General features: G+C 33.3%; 1 protein-coding gene across 2 annotated transcripts in view; it reads right to left on the reverse strand.

Moving 5' to 3' along the window:
* LOC107975205 (uncharacterized) overlaps window positions 1-21,405 on the reverse strand; it is a 72,323-nt gene that overhangs the window by 46,637 nt on the left and 4,281 nt on the right. The window contains exons 1-3 of one of the 2 annotated variants that reach the window (XR_001718535.4): window positions 18,360-18,471; window positions 10,714-10,963; window positions 5,032-5,127 (exon numbers count right to left, since the gene is read on the reverse strand). Coding sequence is in view for 1 of the 2 variants with exons in the window: in XM_054686064.1 (XP_054542039.1) it covers window positions 18,360-18,478 (119 nt within the window). In the remaining variant the exon portion in view is untranslated. Of the gene's footprint in view, window positions 1-5,031; window positions 5,128-10,713; window positions 10,964-18,359; window positions 18,479-21,405 lie in introns of those variants that run through there. The other variant, XM_054686064.1, reaches the window with a different exon arrangement.

Raw genomic sequence — 21,405 nt, forward strand, 5'->3', positions numbered from 1 at the left:
TGTGTTAGCCAGGATGGTCTTGATCTCCTGATCTCATGATCTGCCCGTCTTGGCCTCCCAAAGTGCTGGATTACAGGCACAAGCCACCGCACCCGGCACCAGAAGATCCAAACTTTCTTTGATATTCTTGTCTTCTTCTGAGTCCTCCAGAATCTTTCAACCTCTTCCCATTCCAAAATTTCTTCCACATTTTCAGGTATATTTATATCAATGCTCCACTCCTCAGTACCATTTTTTTTGCGTTAGGCTATTTGTTCTTGCATTGCTATAAAATTACCTGAGGGTGGGTAATTTATAAGAAAAGAGGTATAGTTGGCTCATGGCTTTGCAGGCTGTGTAGGAAACATAGTACTGGCATCAGCTTCTGGTGAGGGCCTTAGGAAGCTTCTAATCGTGATAGTAGGTGAAGGTGGAACAGGTATCTCACATGGCATGGGTAGGAGCAAGAGAGAGACAGTAGGAGGTGCCACACATTTTTAAACAATTGGATCTCACATAAACTCACTCATAATAAAGGGGATGGCACTAAGCCATTCATGAGGGATATACCCCCATGATTCCAATGCCTTCCACCAGGCCTCACCTGCAACACTGGGGATTGCATTTCAACATTAGATTTGGGGAAGACATATCCAAACCATATCAATGGTAATGGCTTTTCACTGTATAGGATATTAGCAGATGAAGTGGTGATAAAACTTTAGATTTTCTATGCTAGAACCTCAGAGTTTCAATGCTGCAAGGGACTTTGAAAGCTTTTAATACAATATCCTAATATTGATAAGAAGAAATTGATACCCAGGAATGCTAAGTGACTAAATCAAAGGTAACAGAGTACAACTGGGCCCTTAGGCGTTTAGCAGTGATAATGAGTCTTTTTCACTGATAGGCAGAATGGTTTGGTAAAAGGCTTTAGAGCCTGGTAGACTTGGGCTTGAAACCTGGTAAGGCTACTTATGGCCATGTGCCTTAGAAAAGTTATTTAACAGGCTTCTCTACATCCATAAACTGGGGGTAATAGGACTTAATCTGATAGGGCTACTGTAGATAGAAGTAGACATAATTATGTAAAATATCTGATTCAAAGTAGGCTTTAAACCAGTGTTAACTATCAGAGGTTATTATCAAAAGAAATGCTGTTATTATTTGTTGTAGATTCATTACATTTGAGTTTTTCCAAAATAGATCAATTTTTTTTCTGTTCTTTAGAATGAATTTTGATATGAGGTTATTTTGATCTTATATTACTTTCATTATTGATCATGTTTTCCTGTTGAGTGCTTTGAATTAAATTACATCAGAGGAATATGAATACATATAATTTTTTTTTTTAAGAAAAGGAAAAAATTGTGGATATTTGCTCACCAGGCAAGTTTTTATTCATCATTTCAAATCTAAGAATAGAATGAGGATCTATGTGCTATTGTATTTGTGAAAGGAAATAATGCTACCATCTTGATAGAATGAAAAGGGATGATTTGGCTGGAAAATAAACTATAGAGGATAAAAAAAGATTATCAAATATTGGAGAATGTGAAAATGTTGAAGAAGCAGATAAAAAAGTACTTTTAATTGAAGATGGCCCTTAAAGAACTTAGTGATAATATTGAACTGTTAAAATATTCATAATGATTATCAACAAAGCTGAAGATAAATAGCTAAAAAAACAGGTGAAATAATGGAAATGGTAAATACATGTTAAGTGGACAAATTATAAAATATTATGTTTATATAAAGTGGTAGTAGGAACTTTTAAAAATGAAGTAAGGGTATGATATGGATTTTTTAGTTTTGCTGAAATCTTTTGCCTTCATTCGATTAAAGAAAAAGACAATATTCAATTCTATGGTTTTAAAGAAAGGACTAGGAAAAAGACGTAAAAATGTAAGTTGTTGGACTAAGAAAAATAGGAAAATTTCAAAAGGGCCAGATACATACTGCTTTCTGACTCTCAATGAATGTTTAATACTGTTGGGTTTAGGTAATGGATAGATAAATATTTTAGCTTGCCTATTCACATCCATGATGCAGCAGAACCGGCAGAGTCCAGTCTGCAGCCCTCTTTCAGGAGTTTGGATTTATTAGACTGGGATAGGGCCTAGAAATCTGCATCCTAAAAAATTTCTTCAGATAATTTGCAGCTAAACTTGGGAAGTACTGCAACGTGTTAAAATATCAATTATGTTAAGAAAAATGAATATTGTGCTTTAGTTACATAGAATAAATTGTTCTAGACTCTTGGAAGCATAGATGATCATTTCCTAGATCCTCTTCTCAAAGAACTTAATCTGTTAGAAGATAGTTGCCCTAACAATCTCTTAAGAAAAGTACTCTTACATTATTGTAAGAGTAGATTACTTTCCTTTTGGAAAGGAGAAATGTAAGAGAGCAGGCTTTCTGAATAAAGTTTTGATAAACTATTAGGTCTTAATAGGATCCATGGGAAAAAGGCTTTCCAGGAATGAACAGTAATGTGAGCACCAGCAACAAAATCTGCTCAGAGTAGATTTGGAGAAAGGCAAATCATTTTAGTTTAGAAGATATTGATGGCCAAATATTCATTCAGTCAATAAATATTTATGGAGAGCAAACCAGGAGAAAAATTGTAGTATGAGGAGAGAGAAGTAATTAGATTCAAATGATACTCAACTAGAACTTAAAGATTAATAAAATGTAGGCTAGAACTTAATGATTAATTGGATTTGGGCAGGATGTGAATGAGGGAGAGGAGTAAAAGATCACTTGAAATTTCTGGTGCAAACCACTGCCTGTGTTACAATAATAGGTACTGGTTTTTGGATGCCTCTTATAGACACTGAACTTGCTCATTTGACTTGGTTTCGCTTAAACTTTTTGACAGTGCAGTACAGTGGGAAATACAGCACCTTTGTTGATACTAGAGATAGTCATATTATCATGAATGGATAAGGAACATTTTCCATACTTGACAGGACCACTTTCATTCATTTTCTCTCCTATTAAAGAAATCAGGAACAGTACAATACATTGATTAATATTCCACTACTGTCAATGGGAAATGATACATTCCAATTCATATTCAAAATAAAAATATTTTAAATTATCATTGCTTTACCTAAGATACTTAATTTTGGTTAACAGTCCTCTCATTGGAGATCAACTATGATTGTGCTTAAGATTGAACTTAAGAATTCATTAATACTGTTTATTACTCTCAATTTAGTTGCATGCTCTTGGACAAAGTTATTTATTTTAAAATAATAATCCCCTAAACCACTTATTATCAGGAGTTATGAAAACAAATGGAGATATTTTAGGGTGTGCAAATCAAATGTATTTTCCTCTTAATTTTCACTAAGAGAAGGGATGAGTTTTTAAATATAATCCCAGGAAGAGCTCATGTTCCCTCTCCAAAAAGTATGCTTTTTCACAGACATTAAAAATATAGAAACAGAGTAAAATTAGAAAATCAAAGATTATTATGAATAAACATAATGTTCTTTCATAGTTTCTATTTTATTTTTCATTATAATTTATGGCATTATGAATTTTGTAAAAGAATTTGGTCAGAATTTCAAAAAAAAAAAAGGAACCTGGTGTAATCGCCAATTCTAACTTTAATGACCAATTTATTGGAAGTTAAGCAGGACAGCCACAGGATGAATACATGTATAATTACAATAATTCTCAACTAGAATATCATGCCAGGGTGTGGTTCCTAAGCACACAGTTCAGTGCTGCTCATACTTGCCCCCCAAATTTAGTTAGCACACATTTTTGCTTGAAGAAAGAACATCCTGTCAAAGTCTAGTTTAAGCCTGTAGTCACCAGTGATGACATGGAAGAAATTTAAATTCTACTGCCTAATGCCCCTGGGGCATGGGAGAGGTTTATAAGTAAGGCCACATTCTGCTCTTACCCAAACATCCCATCAGCCTTGGATCCTGCTAAATTCAATAGCGACTAGAGACAAGACTGTGTACCTCAGAGTCATTTGAAGTGTCTGTAATTAAGAGAAGGATTAGAAAAATTTGGAGATACTGTCAATATTAATATACAGATGTATAAACAGCCTTGAGGTTGAAGTAATGGTGTAAGTTGCAATTTTTGTCATGTTCATAGAGAAGAAACTGCTATCATTAATTTCTTTTCTATTCAACTTCAGTACATAGATTAGAGGAATGTCCTGTCTATGAATAAACAAAACTATTTATCAGACCCTTATGAAAATAGTATTATAGCTAGGTTAGATAGATAGATAGATATCAACTTATTTCAACTACTGTTCAGAAGGTTGGGACAAGAATGTATGCTTAGTCTTTAGACCTATGTCTTCTCCCATTTCTTGGTTTCTAGTAGTGAGGGGTGACAACCACAGTTAGAGCACAACCAGTGGAGAGTACATTGGGGGCTGGATGAGGTCTAAGGCCTGCAGTTAACACTCTGGGTAATCAATTACTCAATCCATTTCTGTGAGACTAAAAGACATACTGCCAATAACAAGACAACATTTTTTTTTATTATTATAGAACAAAGGAAAGTAAAATAAAAGCCAAGTGCAACCAGCAATTCGTTACCAATGTAGTTAACACTGATCAATACACAAAGGTCATTTGCAGTTGTGCTTTCAGTCCTCATGATCCATTTACCTCCAGGTTAATATTGTCCTCTTGCTTACTATTGTTAGTGAGAATCATAAGAAGCAAGCTCTTTTGGGTCCGAGCTATTTTGTGTCTTATTAATAGCCATCTTCCTACAGTAGAATAGTTTGATTCATCTCTCCCATGGAGCAAAACCTACTGCCTATTTCCATGCCCACCACCCTCCTGGCTGTCTCTGTACAACACCCACTTTACCTCTAAGTTTAACGTAAGCCCCAATGTCCTGTAATTAAGAGAAGGATTACTTCTAATAACAGAAAAAGGCCTACCTTTTCTATTATAATGGTTATTAGGTCTGTTCACAAATACTCCAATTTGCCTCTCCTTACAGAAACATGGTAGAATTGCATTTTACCAGTAATTTTCAATTAAGTATGGTCATCTAACTCACCTTGGGCAAAGAAATGTTGAAGAGAAATGTCATGTGCCATTTCCATGTGGAAGCTTTAAGAGTCAGTGCATGCTTTGTCACAATCACTTTTTCCTGCTTCAGAGATCATGAAAATAAGAGTTAATATCAAATGTATGTCAGCAGCATCTTTGAATAATCACAAAGAGCAGGACCTTCTTTCAAATCTGCAGTGGACATGAAGCATTAGACCACTGAAAATTTGAGCTTGTTTATTACTACAGCATAAATTAGCTTATTCTGACTCACTTTATACTTAGAACTTGGCAATTTTCTATTCAACTTGACTGTTTCACCAGCTAAAACTGGTGAATGATTTGAAAGCTGAGTTTTGAAAGCTTATTCTTATTTTAATCCAGAATACTTCCATTATATAATCACAGGAAACAAATTTTTAAAATTGATCTTTATTTTTGCATGATGGAAAATCTCTTTTTTGACTTTCTTTATAATTTGTCCCCTACATTGCAAGGTCCAATTGTCTAGAAAATATAAATGATATCTCCACAGAAATTATATGTTTATAACCCTTAGTCAAAATAGCAATTAAGCTGGGCACAGTGGTACATGCCAGTAGTTCCAGCTACTCAGGAAGCTGAGGTGGGAGGATTGCTTGAACCCAGCAATATAAACTGCTCAGGCAGTTTGAGTCTAGTATAGGCAATATAGTGAGACTCTGTCTCTGAAACAACAACAACCATATATCTAGATAATTGTTGCTACATATATATGTGTGTGTGTGTGTGTGTGTATTTGTTGCTAAGTATATATAAAGTTATTTGATTATATATTTGTAAATTTAATTATAATTAACTTTAATTGTTATATTATGTTATATAATATAATTGTAATTTATAAACATATAACTTCTGCAAAGATATTTATATATTTATTATATATTTATATTTATATTAAATTTATATTATTTAGACAATTGGACCTTGAAATGCAGGTGGTAAATTATAAAGTCAAAAAAGGTTTTCCATCATGCCAAAAAAAATCCATTTAAAACATTTGTTTCCTGTTTTATATATATACACCAATTAAAATTATTTTGAACACCAAGTGTTTAAGCAAAACTATATAAAAGCAGATAAAATGGTCTCTGACTTAGCCTACTTTTGTCTTTAAGCTGTTATATTAGCTTAAACTGTATATCATGTTACTTAAAAAAAATCAAAAATCTGTGTAGATCTGAAATATATTTGTTACCATTTTAAAGGTTTTTCTTGTTAAATGGCTATCTGAGCCTGGTTATAAAGCAGGACAATATAAGGCACAGCTATTGCCATGAGAACTCTAAAACCAGTATATGAGCTCAGTTTTAATCATTTTAATTTTTCCTTTTTATTTTTCCTTTTTATTTCATATTTTTCACTGAAATTGGAAATTCTTTTCTGTCTTTATAGTATCTTATCCAAGATTCAAGGAAGAGCTTAAAGTTGTAAATTAGAGAAATTTGGCTTTTGCTATCTCTGAGTTATTTCTTTGTCCTCTGCTCTATTCCCTGTCAACACCTCTCCTTTCCTCCGCTATTTTCACACATAAACACAGTCACAGATTCAACTCAGGTCTAATGCCAGTAAATTACATCTTTGCACAAATTGAAGTCACTAGTTTTCCTTTTCTTAAGAATCCATGTATTTTAAACTGTCTGTGATAATAGAAGAGCCCTTGTATATCCTTTGAAAAACATTTCATACATCGGATGGGAGAGGGGCTTTGGGGAACAAGAGCTGCTTTCTAGCACCTCTCAAATCACATCCTTTGGTGGAAACTTTTCAGTCAACAGATGAGAGCATCTTGGCTTTGAAGTTTAGACAAAGCAAGAGAGGGACTCAGGCCACTCACTTGCATAAATACTTTTATTTGTATTCAACTGTGTTTCAACTGACTTTCTAACCTTTTAGAAAACAGCATTTTGGATTCTTTGCACCACACAGTAGCTCCGTGTGAAATTTATATTAATTTAAGAAGAAATTCCCTCTGGCTTCACATGACTGAACATTTGATTAAAATTAGAGAAACAGAGCTACTAGGCAAGTCATTCTAGCTCCGTATGGAACATCTGCTGAAGTAAGCCTTCCGAAGTCAGACAGAATTGAAATGTCATCCTCTGGGGGAAATATATATAACACAAAATTAAATGATGAACATGAATGGGAGAGTTCATAAGGTGTGGACTGTGTGTAAGCTGATTAGTTACTGGCTTAAATGTTGGGGCTTCAGGAAACAGTAAAAGAGGGGTTTGTGGATTTGTTTGCTTGTTTGTATTGTTAGCCTCATAGAGTGTAGTACTGTAGCACTGCACCCAAATCTAGGTGCAGTAAAATTGCAGGTAACATAAAGGTTTTAAAAAAACAATGGTTCACTATAATTCAGTTTTAAAATATATTTAAATGTTAAAATATTATATACATTTAAAAACTCAAAAGAGTAAAAAATTATTATATTAAGAAAACATCAGTACACAAGCCAAAATTTTTAGAATTCAGGAAAAAAAGTGATTTGGCTTAATGTAACATTAAAGAACTAAGGCTTTTAAGGAAATTATAGTTAGAGATATTGGGAAATTAAAACATATGAAATGTTCTTGCTAAATTTTTAACGTCTATTAAAGACATAACTGACAGTGACAATTTCACCAAAAATTATCTCCAAAGAGATATGTTACTATATTACTTAACCAACTAAGCTAAAATTTTTTTCAGAGTTAAACAAGTGGCATATTAAACCCACTGAAACAATAAGATGAATAATTGTTGGTACTTTCTTGCTTTGACAAAAAAATATTACTGATATCATTTTGGGCTGATGCAGTATTTACATCAACCAACGTTGTTTATAGCTGAATAAATAATAGGTAGACGATAAGTCAAATCAATATTATTGATTATTTCTTCCTCTATTATGATTAATTAGCCAATTGCCATCAGCATAATAAAGTTTTATGTCAATATTTTATTGCTCATTTCTCAAAATAACCATGGGTATTAAGTTTTATATATTCAAAATTATTTAAATAATAGATTTGGCAATTGTTTGACATGCTTTACTACTGTAATATTCTTATTGAACAAAATGGTTCAGTCCACTTAAATATTGTCTATAGAATCAAAATTCTAATGCTTGGTACTTGAGAGTGAAATAGAAAAGTAGAACTTGAAAGACTGAGGTGCAGTATAGCAAAGCGGTATTAAAGAGAAATGAATTTTGAAGAATTTATGTTTCATCTGTGCTGCATTGGTACCATTTGTTGAAAGTCATACAGCTTGTTACTTTCAGCAAGAAATATAGCATAAGATTTAAGAGATTATAAAAATGTTAGCAACTCATTGGTTAATAGAAATATGTTTTCATAAATGGCTACATCAGAAAGATTTTATTTCAAATGTATGCTTTAATAAAATATACTCATACATATTCATGTGGAAATTATGTGTATGACTCACAGGACTTCTCAGTGATTTGTGAAAGAATTAAAATTAGCCTGTGGGAGAGGGCAGGTGTCTCTTCTGTTGCTGCTCCTTAGAAAACCATGGTACTCAAATGATTAGGTAAAATTTAGTTACCACGTTTAGTCCTTAAGGATTAAACTTAAGGACTCTGATGTTATTTACTAGTATTAATGTTCCACTAACATTTTAGAATACATTTCTTAATCTAGGTTAGGTTAATTGGGGTCCAGGAAAAGAATAGGAAAATTAAAACTTCAGTCTATGCACTATTGAAGTGGAGTCAAAATGTTGTATTAAAGTTAGGGGATAGTTTTGAAAAGGAAATGTGTATTAAGAAAGCAATATAGAGAATTAAGCCTATCCATGTAAGATCATTGAAGGAAAACACCCCAAAGAATCAGAGGCAGAATAATGTTGAAGCCATAGTTCTAGCCCACATGAGTAATACACTGTGCTCATGCACTACTCTGGGTATTGGAATTCGAAATTGAGGTTAGATAGGAGATTGGCTCTCCAAGAGCTCGTAGAATAAAGAAACGGAAAAGCATTAAAGAATTGCAAAGTACTGTATATGAGTTTGTGTTTTGGCTTCTAAATGATATTGAAAGGTGAAGATTTCTTTAGCATAGAACATTCTTCTACAAAATAACTTGTGTAGTTATTAGGGATCAGATGTAATAAGCAATTGTAATTAAGATATATCTCACATTATATCTATCAGTTTGAGTTAAAGTATAGTTCACTTAGAACTTGTAACTGTGTTATAAAGTGTTGCTCTTTATTTTTATAAAATAGAAAGCAGATACAGTCTGGAAAACAAAGTTCTTATTAACTTTTGACTTGGTTGATTCTCTAATGTAGTTAATGAGCCAATAAATTTATGTATATGTTAGAGAAGGTTCTAAAATAAGTTTTTTTGTAGACTTACTCAAAATCAGTGAGCATGCTTTAATAAGCAGTTATTTGAATAGATATAAAACAAACAAAATAAAATGTAAAAATTGACAATTTTGTCATTTACCCAAGCTGTTTAGCAGTATGAGTTATATATTTTATATTTTACAATATTTCTATTTTAGTGCAAAATGACTCACTGCCATTAAGTTTTTGTGGCAAAATAATACATTATAATAATGTATTCTTATATAAAATTTTATCTGGTTGCAAGCATGTCTTCTTTTCTCAACTAAGGATTTTTGGAGAATATACCACTCAATCTAAATCACTGTTTTAGGTACTGTATTTGAAATTGGTGAAATCTTTACCTTATCATTCATAAGGTTATTATTCATATGCATGCCAAGCTAAGTTTTATTTGGAGTTTAAAATAAGATACAAAATGTATAAGCTGATGGTAATGCTGCCCCTTTAGATACTGCCTGATAATGCGGTACATGTGTCCACATTTGTATACTGGAAAAGTTATCATCCTGAGATATGTTAGTGGAGCGAAATGAGAACCAAGGTTGTACCATTCTCCTTATGTAGCAAAGCCAACTGATAAAAGAGCATGCAACTAAAGGATTTATTGCATGTATTGACATGATTGGAGTCAACAAGAATACCGTATTTGTGGTACCCAAAATACTCTCAAATATTTGGGTTAGATTTACATGTTTACATATTTATACAAAACAATAACAAAATTTTTCTTCCCTATTTTTCTCCCTTTACCTTGTGCCCCATATGTCTCTTAGGACTGACCTGCCTAAAACCATATGAAGCCTGTACTTCTGATTCTTTGTAATATAATATAATATGGAGAATTAGATGCTTTGTGTTACAAGTCACTAGTGATTTTGTTTTAAATGGACCTGATTTTAATCTCTTTTCAAAAGATGCCATTCTGGATTTTGTGACCATTTTTGTCAAAATGAACTTTTGTTTTGTTCTTTATCTCCTGGCTTTTCTATTTATTGCGACCTAATTCATTCTTTTTTTATTTCATATTTACTTTGACTTGCTTCCTGTTTTTTATTCTGTGAGCAGGTAAAAAGCTCAGAGGAGTCTGTGCCTTTTCTTAATATTATGTGGGTTTTCTCCTCTACATCTTACCTTACTCCCCATTTTCATGGACTTAACTTTACCCTTTGTTACAAACTATTCTAGATATTTTCCCCCTCCAATGCTGTATACTTATTTGTTACTGCATAACAAATTTTCCCTAAAATGAGCAAGTTAAAACAACAATAAATGGGTATCTCACAGAATTTCCATGGATCAGGAATTTGGGAACAGCTTAGCTGGGTGTTCTGGTAATTTTAGCTGGTAATCTCTCATGAGTTCCAGGCAAGATGTTAGCAAAGGCTTGACTGAAGCTGCAGGATTCACCTCCAATTAGCTTACTCATGTTCCTGGCAAATTAGTGCTGGTTATTGACAGGAGGCTTCAGTTCCTTTATATGTGTTTCTCTTCAGAGGGCTGTTTGAGTTCCTCATCATACAGCAGCTCATTTCCTTCAAAGTAAATGAACCAAAAGAGAGTAAGAGAGAAAGTGCAACATCTTCTATTACCTAGCCTTCAAAAGTCAAACTATTAGTTATCCAGGTCAGCCCTATTCTATGTAGGAGAGAACCCACACAGTGTGAATATAAGTAGGCAAGAATCATTCAGGGACATCTTGGAGGCTAGTCACCACAAGTTTATGCAACAGATGACTTCCCATCTCAATTCTAATCATTTGAAATTTCTCAGTTGGATAATTTTTATTAAACACTCACCATCATTTACATATCTAAATTTATCACCCTATGAAACCAGTCCATGTTTGCCTTATATTATCTTGCTTGACTGAAACTTCATATTAGACTCACAGAATTTTAGATGCTCAATGCACAGCTTTTTTTACAGACAAGAGGGGAAACTCACATGTGCATACCCTGTAGCACAATTTTTGTTACCTTTTCCTGTCAGTGTCAATATCAACTTGTTCCGATTATTTTCCCTTTTGCTGCTCAGCTTCTCTTTACTTGGACACTACCTTTTTATCTAGGCTGTCCTAGATAAAAGTTATTTTATCTAGGTTATTTCTAAGGTTATCTTCAACTAAAGTTAAGACTTAAAGAGAAAAAAGAAAAATAATTGCTTCTTTATTTTTAAAAAGTACTGTCAGCAGTCTATGACATGGGACTGAATTTACCCTGGAAAATCTTGACTGTAGGAGGATACCTAAGCATGAGAATAGCTTTTGCCATTTTACTATGCAGAATATTTCCCAAGCATTGGATTCCTCAGTCCTTATGTTTTGGCCTCAAACTGATGATTATTTAACAGAAGAAAACCATTTTTCTTGGAATGGTTTTGCACAGTTAGAAATATAATGTGTTCTCCATCTCCCCCTAAGCTTTAAACAGTACTCACTGATAGATACAGAATGTCAAGCCAGATTAACTACTGATTTTTTAGGCTTAATAGCTCTTTTATTTTCATGGTAATTATCATTGGTTGGACATTAGTGTAGATAATGTACACATGAAGTTTCAAACTAACTATAGGGCCAAATTAGCTTCAGTGTCCCTCTAAGTGAGAGAGAACAAAAAAAGTCAAATGAAAAATATATGAATATAATAGCCTATAGAACCCCATGACCTTTATTAAAGGACCTGAAATTTTATAGAAGGTACTTCATGGGTGATTGGATGCAGTCTTCTAAATAAAACATGATGTAGAAAATTGATATAAAAAAACATGACACTAGATATAGAGGGAGAGATCTATTAGAAGAAAAAATGTATTAAAATTGAAAGGTATATGTTTGATTAAGAGAAGCAGAAACAAAACATTTAAAAATATGAAATTAAAATGAAATGAGATGATGAACATTTGTTAATAGCCCTGGGTGCGGCAGTGCAACCTGTAATCTCAGAGCTTTGAGAGGCCAAGGTGGGAGGCTCTCTTGAAGACCAGTCAGGGTAATGTATTGAGACTTAATCTCTATAAAAAATAAAGAAAATTAGCCAGGAGTGGTGGTGCATGCCTGTAGTCCCAGCTACGGGAGGATCACTTGAATCTAGAAGGTCAAGGCTACAGTGAGCTATGATTATACCACTGCACTCTGGGCTAGGTAATAGACCAACACCCTGTTTCAAAAAAAAGCTTATTAATAAAATATGGAAACAAGTTATAAAATGCCAATAGCATGACTACCTAAAACAAATGCTTAAAACACTTGCAAAGCACCTTGCATATAGAGGACAACAATTATTTATTGAATGAATAAATTAATACCTAAACTGTTCTACCCTAAGATGCACTTGAAATCACCATTTCTGGGAACCCTTGAAAATAATAAATGAATAAATGCTCAATTTGTTGAATTTCTACAATGTATCTTCAAATATGCTAGATATATTACATGCATTATCCCTACAGTAATCATATCAGGTAACGTTTTTTACTCCATTTGACAGATGCACAAACTGAGGTTCAGAGATTGAATGTAACTTGCTCAATATTACACAAATAAGAAATGAAAAAGGATTTCAGCCCAGTCTGGCTGACTGCAAAGCCTAAGCTCTTAACATTTCTGCTACGTGCACCTCTACATTCAAGAAGAAAGAAAATATAATAGTTAAATTTAAACTTAAAGCTCATAGACAATATTCACTAACTTGTAAGACATTTCATGAGCATGAAATACAGAAGCAAATAATCTACGGTCTTGAATGGTACCAGAGTCAGGCTGAAACAGATGATTATATTTTCAAGTAAATGAGTTATGATTTGACAAAAGGAAACCCTAGGATGGCTTGGAAGCACAGAGTAAGGCCACCTATCCCTGTCTCGGTAGGTTTTTTGGGTATGAATTCTGAGCTAAATATTAAACAGTGTATAAGAGTGAAATCAGTGAAGTCAGAGGTGGGTTTTAAGAGGAGGGAGTAACCTTTGTAAGGTTTATTGCAGTCAGGGTGCAGGGAAGAAGCCCAGATATAGGCTAGGGGAGGTAATAGACCAAAAGGGGTCTCGTTGCTGAATTAGGGTTTTTTTTTCCCCTGAGGCAGTGATAAGCTACTGAAGGATTTTACACAGGAGTCATGTTTTCTTTTGAGAATGACTCTTCTGTCTATAGTGCCATAAATGAAGACAGAACACTACTGCAACATTTTAGGCAGTGTAGCATGATGATACCTAGAACCGTGGTATCTGAAGTATGGGGTATATATTCCTGGGATACGTAAGAGTGGCTAATGGGCCAGACAACAAAAGAAACATTAGAACTTCTATTTATTTTTATTTTATTTCAACCATGTTTTTAGTTTTGCATATTTTTATAACATATAAATGTATACACATATAATAATGTTTTGAAATAAAATGTTTGGAGTACACTGTTTTAAAGGAGATGGTCAAATATAAGTAATGTGTTAGATTTTTGTAGGATTTGGTAGGATTTTATTAAGAGTTAGATAAACGGATGTAAGGTAGTGGGTAATATAGGTAAGAGAGAATATACAACAAGAGAAACATAAAATGAGTAATTTAATTTTATGATGAATTTGTGGTACTATAGTTTAAGTAAAAATGCTTAAAAGATAGATCAATCTACTAGCACTAAAGTAAAATGATATATTAGCTAGTGCCGTAAGTTTTGGAGTCAATGTGATATGGAGGTCAATTGAAACCATGTAAGTGAATGAAATCAGCAAAGAAGTCTAGGGAAGGTGAATAAAAATGATAACCTGGCCCAGAACCCCAGGAACACTGACACTTAGAATGAGCACTGGAAAGGCAGAGGAGGAGAATGAAATAGAGGGGCCACAGAGGAAGAATGAAAACTGAGGCAGAGAGTGGTTTAATGGAAACTGAAGAGTATTGATGTTGAACAAATATTGATGTACAATTCTGCTGAGAGGCTAAGTAGGAGAAGAGCTAAAATATATTTTGTGTTTAGAACATATAGTGATTGGCAACCTTTTCAAGAAGCAGCTTCAGTGACATTGTGGGAATGAACAACATCATGGGAATTCTAAGGGTGGAATAGTGAATGACAAGTGAGGAAGTGAGGATTAGGAATGATTTCAACAATTTTGGCTGTGAATGTGGATGAGAAGCCTGGAGTAGGATGAACTATTTAAAATATTAAAATAGGGAAGAAACTTACACGTTTAAATGATGCTGATGAAAAATCACTGACAGTAGCAAAGCAGAGGATACAGGGATCTGTGATTTCTTTCCTGTCTTTATCAATATCTATCTTGTTCCTTATCACAGCTCTGAACAAAGGAACTGAGAGGCTAAGTTTTCCCAAAACACAGTCCTAATCATTTCTGAATTGAACTTACAGGGAGGAATAGAATGAGCAGTACTTTCAGTACCCCATGACGATAAGAGTGAAAAACAACCAGAAATACATAGAGGCAAAGAGATCAAAACAGGCCTGCATTTTTTAAAAAAGAAACTATCCCGCAATGGATTCCTACGGAGGCTCCCAGTTCTCTTCCCCAAGGGTAGCATCTGCTTCTTGCGAAATCAGCTAATTTTAATGAGTAGAAATGAAGATGCTGAACATTGTCTTATCCATTAAATGTGACTTGGGCGTGCGGTGGAATTTGGGGCACTGCTGCCTCAGGTTGGGTTAGGAGTTTGAGAGTGGTAGGAGGTGACAACAGGAAAATAACTGCTATTGATCAGAAAATCTTACCTCTAGCCCATTTTGCATATTTCCTAATTTATTGAGGACTTGATGACATATTTTCTTTTTGTCTTATCCCATTTTACTCTGAGAAATAGATTTAATAGAATTTTCTAAAATTATCCTATTTTTTTTATATGCTGCCTCTTTTTCTGAATCTAGGTTTAATTCCTTAACATTTTCCATTGCCTTATTCATGTTTTTTTGTTTGTTTGTTTTTGGTACAGCATTTGTAACACCTTAGCCAACTAATCAGTTCATAGTACTATTTTTCCTAACTAGTATGTGAACATTACATGAGAAGATGTCATAGTCAGTTGTACTATCCTTGGGCATAGCATATATTCTGACAACTCTTCTAAGCATAATATTTTGAAATGAGTGAGTGAATGAATGAATAATGCATCATGGGAACAATTTTCCTATTGTTCTATTTCTATTTAGAGAAATTTCCTATTTCTCTAAAATAGGTACTTTTTATGGATTATTTTTATAGATATAATGTAATTTAAATCCAAAATACAACTGAAGTCCCATTCATGCCAATAAGAAAGAGTAAAAAGCAATCAGAAACATATAAAGGTGAAGAGGTCAAAACAGGCCTGTACATAAAAAAAAGAAACTATCTAATTTTATAAGTCCCATTGTATTTGAGACTTAAACTTTGAGAACATTATGCTTTGAATTCTCACAAGCATATATGTTAGTGATAATCAGCTCCATTTTATGGATGAGAAAACTAAGGCTAGGGAGATTAAGTAAATTGCTCAAAATTTCTCAACCAATAAGTAGCAGAGTTAGGACTGAATAAGAGATGTAAAAGATGACAATATGGCAGTTTTTGTTTTCTGGACCCTGATGTATAAGTTTTCAGCTCTTATTTGCTAATATTTTTGTGGCACCTTGTTTCCAAAGATGGTTACTATCCATAACTTCCCCTCCCATGAGGGGTGGAATATGTTTCTCCACCCCCTTGAACCAGGACTGACTTTTGCCTGTTTTGATCAAGAGAATACAGCAGAAGTAAAGCTGCTGCAGTTCCAGACCTCCTTGTTAAGAGGACTAGCAGTTTCTGCCTCCTATCTCGGAGCTCTGAGCTGTCATGTAAAAATTCCAGGCTGGAGAGAGAGGCTACGTGGAAGTGTAGGTGTGTGAGTGAAGAAGTTATCTTGGATGACCATCCCAATTGAGGCTTCTGATGACTTCAGTCCCAGCCTCTATAGGATAAAACTGCTTGAGAGACCCCCCCAAAGAGAACACCCAGGTTAACCTAATCAACCTGTAGAATCCTGAGAGATAATAACAAATTGTGCTTGTAAACCATTAAATTTTGGGGTAATTTGTTACGTAGCCATAGGTAACAGAAACAGTGTATTTTATCAAATTCAAGTTTAAATTGAAATTAGAAATCATAGTGTTCCTGGCTTATTATTATCTGATTAAATCTGTTAAGATCCTGTGACTATCACTGGCAGAATAAACCTTTTCTGGATGACCAAGGAAAAGATAGTCTTAGAATCTGTCTAGGACATAAAAGGGGAGATGTGCATCCTTTGAACATAAAAGAAAATGTAGTGAAAAGTTGCAATGTCACCATTACTAATACCATTCAAAAAGCTAATAGTGTTATTTAGTGCTGACTTACATTCATGACTATTTTACTACCTGTCACTACATTTATTCATAAAACTATATTTTATTTATAATTTTAGTTATAATCATTTATTAATTTGCCCTAACTTATTATTCAGCATTATCCAGTAGCTGATATACTTGACTTCAGAAATGTGTGACATTAGCCCAAATATGCATTTCCTGTCAGTGACCAAATTTGGCCTCATTTTATATTTGTACATGCTGCTAATTGCTCTTTAACTATTGAATCTTACTCATTAAAGGTTATTTTATGTTTCAAAAAAGCTCTATAAAGCTTTTCTAAAAATAAAGGTACTAATTGAGTGTTTATTAGATTGAACCCTATGAAATTCCCAATATTTGACCATTTTTGTCCTACAAAAATTGGTATTTCATAATACCATGTTGCAACTACCTTTTTATTGAAGCTTTATAATAACCTTGTAAGCCAAGGCAGTAGAAGATGGTGTATACACATTTTTACTGAGAAGGAGAGTAGGCTAGATGTTAAGTGACTTAGACTTTGTCTCACAGCTAAAAAGTAGGAGTTGGAATTTGGATTTATGACTGCTAACACTGAGTCTACTAATTCACACTTTTTCTTCTACAGTAATTATTAATAAACATCACTTATTCTCTGATTATAATACAAGCTTATCTTCAGGTGGCTGACTACATTTAATATTTCAAGGTCAATATGGTAAATTAATCTGTTATCGCTGAAAGTGGGTCAGATATAGAGAAGAAAACAATATGATGATGTGGAAATAAATAGCAGGAGCTGGTTTGTCAGTGATTCAACATGTCCTATAATGTTTTTCTACTCACATACATCTATAAGTATGATTCCTTGTTAGATCTAAGTGTTTTCAATAAGACAAAGTATGCACAAACTTTCAAGAAAAGAGAAATGAGGAAAAAGATAGACAAAATTGGTTAGAAGAGCTCAACAGAATTTGTCAATTCTAAATTAAATTGAGAAGAGAAAAACCTAACACAAATTTAGAAGGCAAGGTCTGTAATATACAGGGAGGATATTTTTAATTTAACCTTCATATAGTGATTATTGTCACATGGCCTTTCCACCTGTAGCTCTGATCCTAATTGGCAAGGTATGCCAACCATGCCAAAAGGAGTCAAAGAAAACCACCAGTTCAGTTCAAAAGTCAAGACATGGTATCTAGCTGTCACTGGAAGATTCCCTATAGGAACTGCTGTTCTAGGAAGCTTCTGCAAGAGCTGTAATGTGACTATACATTATCATTTTATTTTAAATAATGTTGAAAGCCTGTGTCAAATGGCAAAATGTGAAGAGAAATACTTGTCATTGGAGAAATAATAGTAATAATTGTTAAAATTAATAGTGCCTTCTTAATTTAGGAGATTTATTCTTTTAGCATGTTATAGCTCTCAAATGTAGCAGCCTAATTCAGGAACTATCCAGTCTATGCTGGTGTGGGTTTATCATATTACTTACTAAATACTTATATGTGTCCCTATTTGTCAATGGCTGATTTATTCGGCTCATTTGTGGCCATTCTGCTCCAATTACTGTCCCTGTTTAAGATTAGCCCACTGTGTCAAACCTGGTTCTTTCTCCTGAAGTCACATTTCCAAGTCACATTTACACAGCTCAAGCTTCCAGTTATTCTTCTTCCTAGAGTGGACTCATTTCCATTTGTCTCTGCAGTGAGTACTTCCAGAACTGGCAAGAATCAGAGAAAAATAATCGACTTTTGATATATCACTTGCTCAGAGTTATTTAACCATAAAAACTCTTGTGATAATAAAACCCTTACCTCTGTTTTGACCCATTCACCCCCATCTCCATTCTCTGCTTTATTTTTCTCCATAGTACTAATCATTTCTTAATCTCCTGTCTAATTTACTCATTTTTGCCAGTTGTTGTTTTTTTTTTTTTAATTTTCCAGGATTCTCTAGAATGATAGTTAAATGAGGGTAGATACCTTTATTTATTCACTACTTTATTGTCGGTGTCTGACACATAGAATGTGCATAATAAATGTTTTTTAAATCAATAATAACTTACATGGAGATCTGCTTCTTCATCTGTATATTTTTGATAATGAAAGTATAGACATCTCTTATTAGCCAAAACTTTTTCATTCCTAAAAAGAGTGATAACAAATTTCCAGATAGCAGGAGCCTATATTTCATTATTTTTAATGGAAAAAAATCATAATAAGTTCTAAGCACATCCCAAAATGCCAACCAAGTGTTATTAAAACATTTAAAAATATCAAAGTCATAATCCACAAATGATTTCTGGATAGCATAAAACAGTCAGAATACAACATACCTAATTATTTAACAAGTAATAAAGTGAAGTTACTTTACTGGTATGTTTGTGTGCAGTATACAATATTATTGTGAGTTCCTTTCACACTGCAAAGGGCAAGTACTCCAATGCAAATAAAAAATAAAATAATATGATAAATATAGAAAAGTGTCTAAATTGAAACTTGTTAATAGTGCCCTCAGGCATCTGACATAGCAAACAGGAATCTGTTATAGTATAAATTTCAAAGTAAAGTGTGGAGAACATAATAGTAATAATATGTAAAAAGTTTAAACAACTTTAATATACATCGTAATCTTATCAGGAGAACAGCAGAGATAAAACCGCAATATGATTGATGTTTTCTTACAAGGAGGAACGCCCAATTTAGATGTCTTTGCCAATATGCACATGCAATTTTGCTTAGGGACCTTTGGACTTTGATAGTGAAGTTTTGGTCAAAAAAATTTTCAAGTCATTTTAGTGAATGAATAGTGAAATTTTTGAATAGCAAGAGCTAATTGTATATATCTCAAAGGGTTTTTGAGCATTAAATGGGATATTCTCTGTAAAGGACTTGACCCTATTACTCATTGTATAGTAATGAATGTTATGTCTGAAAGTAGTAAAAAAATAGATATGATTGTTGTCACTAAATTCACTATCAATTAATGATATGCCTATTTTTGCTTGTGAACATTCTCTGTCCCCTACTCGTCAGTGATTTTTTCTATCTCAGTAATCTTACAATTTGCCAATTTTGGGAAAATGAAATAAAAGAGAGGCCCTAAAACAATCACATAGAAATGTCATTCTAATCAGCTGTGAGCAAGTAATCGGCTATCCTGTAGCTGCAATGATAACTGTTATTCTTTCCAGCTGCTCTTAATAGGACTCTTATATCGATTTGTCTGGTGTCCAAAATAATTTTCCGAAAGTGTTACCCTAAGGCCTGGGAACCAGTTAGGTTGTTAGCATCTAGTTTTAACATTTTGGGAAGGACTGATATTCTGCTTTGCCTACCTTAAGTCCATCCACATTATTTGAGATTCCTGGTCTCTAATAGGTTTATGTATCCAATATTGCACTTATGAAATTATATATTTATTTTGAAATTAAATAAATACTGTGTATGAAATATGGCTGGAAAGCTGATGCTGGTTTTATGGATTCTGTTAGTGCCACTGTGGAACTACCTTGCATAGCTAGCTTGGTTGATAATGACCAACAAAAACAACAAAAAGGTAGAGTAAAATATGAGTCTTCCATGCTACCTGACAGTAAAATTTTATTTTTCTTTTAGAAAACATTATCTACAAGTAAACTAGAAAAATAAGTTTCTGGTTAAATAGCTAAGTGGTTTACTTCCCTTTGCATGGAAAATGTCTGTAGTAGTCTACATAATTTAGTAAAGGGGTACTTTATTAAGCTGAAAAGTTAACTGAAAGAGATACCTGTTAGTCTCATCCTCTATATTACAAATGACTTAAAAAAATACTATTCACCCACAACAGTATCACTAATTAAAACCAGAATTTGTATTCATATTACCATTTTAGCTTCATATGCACAGCTTTAATTTAGTTTCTGTTTCTTTTTAAAATTCTCCTGTGCAATTTGGAGTTCAAGAATATATATTTTGAGTTTACACGTTAAATAAACAGCATTTGCTCTAGTTCTGGTAAACAAGCTTGAATGCAATTTGGAAGAGAAGTAGATGCTAACCAATAAAGAGCTAAAATGCAAACATACTGAGTAGATTAGGGAAATACAAGTTTCTCCTATGAAAAAACTAATTGCTTTTTATTAACAGTGGATTAATTAATATGCATATGACTTAACTATATCTTATTAGGTCACTCATTTAACAAATATTCATTTAATACTTTTACAGTTTCAAACACTTTACTAGCACAAATTAATTTGCATAAAAACAAGAAGAAATACACAAAAAATTATAAGGAAAAATCAAAGACTAAGATTAATATATGTTACTATTCAATGGACTTATGGACTAGAAACTGGGAAATTCTCCATGATTCCAAAGACAGGTGGAAGACCACAGAAGTCTTTTTTCATGTAAGCAATATATCTTCAGCCTTATTTAACAGAGGCAGTAAAAATCACGGAGAATACATAGAAAAAGTCTAAGAATTAAAGAGGAAAATGACAAAAAGAGTGAAAATCAGTAAAAAAGAAATAAAGGATGCAAAAGAGATGTACGACAAAGCAAACAAAGTTGATGTTTCATAAAAACACTAATAGAAAAGACAAACCTGTGTTGTGATTGATTAAAACAAGAATTAAAGAAGATACAGATAAGTATTGTGAAT

This window comes from Pan troglodytes, chromosome 5, assembly GCF_028858775.2.
Source record: "Pan troglodytes isolate AG18354 chromosome 5, NHGRI_mPanTro3-v2.0_pri, whole genome shotgun sequence".
In the NCBI taxonomy this organism is placed as follows: domain Eukaryota; kingdom Metazoa; phylum Chordata; class Mammalia; order Primates; family Hominidae; genus Pan; species Pan troglodytes.